General features: G+C 49.9%; 1 protein-coding gene across 1 annotated transcript in view; it reads left to right on the top strand.

The window, feature by feature from the left end:
* Positions 1-3,594, top strand: part of taf3 (TAF3 RNA polymerase II, TATA box binding protein (TBP)-associated facto) — a 12,374-nt gene that overhangs the window by 7,057 nt on the left and 1,723 nt on the right. Inside the window, exons 5-7 of the mRNA XM_019881758.1 lie at positions 1-874; positions 2,865-2,947; positions 3,551-3,587. Of these exons, the coding sequence (XP_019737317.1) occupies positions 1-874; positions 2,865-2,947; positions 3,551-3,587 (994 nt within the window). The remainder of the gene's footprint in view (positions 875-2,864; positions 2,948-3,550; positions 3,588-3,594) is intronic.

Below are 3,594 nucleotides of genomic sequence, written 5' to 3'. Positions count from 1 at the left end.
CGGCCCGGCCGCCCCCGCGCCGCTCCAGCTGCAGCTGGGCCCGGGCAAGTGGACGCTGGACGACTCCATCGACGAGGTGATCCGCAAGGTGCACCAAGGCGGGCCCTCGCCGCGGCCGCCCAACCGCCAGCGCTACGTCTCGTCCGGGTCGGCCTCCCCTCCGACGCCCGAACCCCTGCTCAAGGTGTTCCAGGAGAAAGCCAAGTTGTCGGCGCTGGACGTGAAGAAGAAGCTGAAGAGCAAGCTGAGGAAGAAGGAGAAGCCGCGAGACAAGGAGCGGGAGAAGGACAAGAGCAAGCTCAAGGAGAAGAACAAGGACAAGAGCAAGAGCAAAGACTTGTCCAAGGACGGCAAGGTTCTCTGGAAGGACTTTGGACTGAAGGAGGACCAACTCTTGGCCCAGCGGGACTTTGCGCCGCCCGAGGGCGCCGTCGTCAAGCTCAAAACCAGGGACGGCGAGGGTGCCGGCGGCGGCGGCGGCGGCCCCAAAAAAGACAAGGACAAGCACAAAGACAAAAAGAAGGACAGGGAAAAAGGCAAGAAGGAGAAGGAGAAGAAAGACAAAGGCAAAGACAGGAGCAGGGACGAGCGGCACAAGCAAGGCCCCCTGGCCCCCGTGGTGGCCCTGGGGGAGCTCCCCGCCCTCTTCGGTCCCTCCTCCTGCCAGCGCCTGCCCCCCGTCACGCCCGCCTTGATGCCGGCGCTCCAGGACGCCAAGAGCAAGGAGAAGGACAAGAAGAAAGACAAGAAGGAGAAGAAGAAAAAGAAGGAGCGGGAGAGGGCCAAGGAGAAGGAGGAGAAGAGGAAAGAAAAGGAGCGCGACAAGGACAAACGGGAGAAGGAGAAAGACAAGGAGAGACTCCGATTGGAGAAGGTCTTTTTTTTTTTCATTGTTCTGATTTGGGAAAATGGCTCATGTTGGGGTCAGTGCTTACCCCCCCTCCCCCCTCTTTTTATATTTTAAATCACCTCGAAAAAAACGTCGGCTCTTCGGCCATTCCAATAACGAGCGAGGTTAGCATCGAGTTGTCGGCCCGCGATCGGCTCTGTCCCTCAGAAATGAGGCAGAGAAGTTTTTATTCCTCAACCCTGCGAAAGTCAATTCAGAAACTTTCCAGGTCTTTGCGGAAAAGGAGCAAAGACCGACAACGAGCTTGGACTCAAATGTGGAGATGCCACGCTAAACCATTTCCCACCGCTTCAGTTTTCCTGATATATATATTTTTTTTTTTGGGGGGGGGGGTTACAACGCCAAATCGGGCATGATTCGACCGCAATATCAGAACCCGAGCCCCTTCTATCACAACTGAAACTTGGGCGTCGCATCGAGTGATTGAAATAGGACGAGCTCCGTTCCTCCCGCTACATTGTGCCGTTAGCTAGCTAGCTTGCTATGCCTACGCCGCGGAAACGCATCTGATGCCCCATTTTACAGGGCAGTGCGCCGTCCTGATTCAAATCAAGGAGGCGATACATGTGATGGTGTGTGTGTGTGTGTGTGTGGGGGGGGGTCCATCGCGGCGATAACTCTCGAGCTCCGTTCCTCCCGCTACATTGTGCCGTTAGCGAGCTAGCTTGCTATGCCTACGCCGCCAAAACACATCCGTAGCATTCATTTTTCAGCAGAGTGTCATTTCTTTTTCAAATTTTTTTTTCTGGGAGGGAGGGGGTCCTGATTTTGAGGCTTAATTTGAAAACCAATCTGTTTGAAAAAGGAAGCGTCCTGATTCAAATCAAGGAGGCGATACATGTGATGGTGTGTGTGTGTGTGTGTGTGGGGGGGGGTCCATCGCGGCGATAACTCTGTGCAATGTTTTAGCCACCATAGCATCGGAGTCGATGTACTTTGGTGGGGGGGTTGCAAGATGAAGTAGCATTCATTTTTCAGCAGAGTGTCATTTCTTTTTCAAATTTTTTTTTCTGGGAGGGGGTCCTGATTTTGAGGCCTAATTTGAAAACCAGTTTGAAAAAGGAATACATGCAAACGTAAAAGCGATAAATAGCCCTCAACTGTCTGTGTTGAAAAGTCCATTTGTCCAAGACGCCGTCACGTTCCGGTTCATTGACTTCGAGGACTCTTGAGCATCCCACCAGAGGGAGCCTGCGTACCGCACTCCAAATTGCTCCTGTCGCTCGGTAGTTTTTTTTGGGGAGTTTGTTTGTTCAGTTTTTAAATGCTGTTGGAATGTGAAGTGAGTCCCTTGCGGGTCCCAAAATTGTTTCCCACCATGGACTGTAAAATCCCCAGAATAATACTCTTCACCCCCCCGGCTTAATAATAATAAGAAATTTCACATTGTTTCGACATTTACCAGGTCGCTCGGTAGTTTTTTTTTTTGGGAGTTTGTTTGTTCAGTTTTTAAATGCTGTTGGAATGTGAAGTGAGTCCCTTGCGGGTCCCAAAATTGTTTCCCACCATGGACTGTAAAATCCCCAGAATATTACTCTTCAAAAAAAAAAAAAATCCTCAATCAAGGGTGGTGGTATGGGGGGGGGGTTATGAAAGCGGCTTAATAATAATAAGAAGAAATGTCACATTATTTCGACATTTACCAATTCCGACGCGGTACCTCGGCCTTGCAAACAAAGTCATCGAATCGCAGCATTTCATCTAAAACGCATCTCAATCTGCCTGGAAGGCTCTGTGAAAAATGACATGTGAAAGTGGTTCCAAACGGCGGTCAAGACATTTCAAAGCAAAGTCCAAAATGTCCAAATAGCTGCTGAGTAAAATGGCGCCAGGCAGCGGCAGATTGTCATCTCCGCAAAGGGATTTTCAGCGGACCCCAGATAAAGTTCGGCTGTTGGAACAGCCTTTTTTTTTTTTTTTTTTCTTCTCATGGCAATGTGTTGCGTTGGCACAGGTGAAGGCGGCGGACGCTCCGGTGGTGGCTCCCTCTCCTGTCATTCCCAGATTGACGCTGCGCGTGGGAGGCCAGGACAAAATGTAAGAGCAGCTCAAGCCTTTTTTTTTTTTTGTAAAAATTGCCTTTCTCGCCTTGCCGCCACCGATGCACTTGGTTGTTTTCTGTCACGTGAGGGTGGCGCAAAAGGCCGCACGATGACAACTGGCTCAGCTTTCCCGTATGAACCACGTCACAAGATGATGGAACAAGATAAACGCCTTGTTGCAAATGTGCTTGTGTCGTGCATTGAAAAAAAAAGGCAAATATGAATTCACTTTCGAAATGTTGCATATTTATTTTGTTTAAAACTTCACGGTATAGTATTGATTGATTTCTTTGACGACTTCTAATCCCTCAGGGGGGGAAATTATTTTGTGCAAAAAGGCTGTCGCAACTGGAATGTGCTCCTCGTGGATATTTTTTGAAAAGATTTGGCTCTTTATTGGCACGAATATGCGCATATCAATTGAAGTGAAGAAAATCGTGTGAAATTTAAGATTGACCAAGCACATTTTTTCAAGGCACCGTTGAGCAGATCAGGAAAGCAACTCCTCACCCGTCACTTGCATTTGTCCTGAGAGTATCGCAACAGTTTCCATGTTTGCTCAAGTCGTCGTCCCCCCCCGTCTCGCGTGTCCCCGCAGCGTGATCAGCAAGGTGCTTCCGAACTCCGAAGCGAAGGTTCCCG

The sequence above is a fragment of the Hippocampus comes genome, unplaced genomic scaffold, assembly GCF_001891065.2.
Source record: "Hippocampus comes isolate QL1 unplaced genomic scaffold, H_comes_QL1_v1.1 scaffold299, whole genome shotgun sequence".
In the NCBI taxonomy this organism is placed as follows: Eukaryota; Metazoa; Chordata; class Actinopteri; order Syngnathiformes; family Syngnathidae; genus Hippocampus; species Hippocampus comes.
Note: the sequence above shows the minus strand (reverse complement) of the source record. Positions and strands in the feature narration are given on the sequence as shown.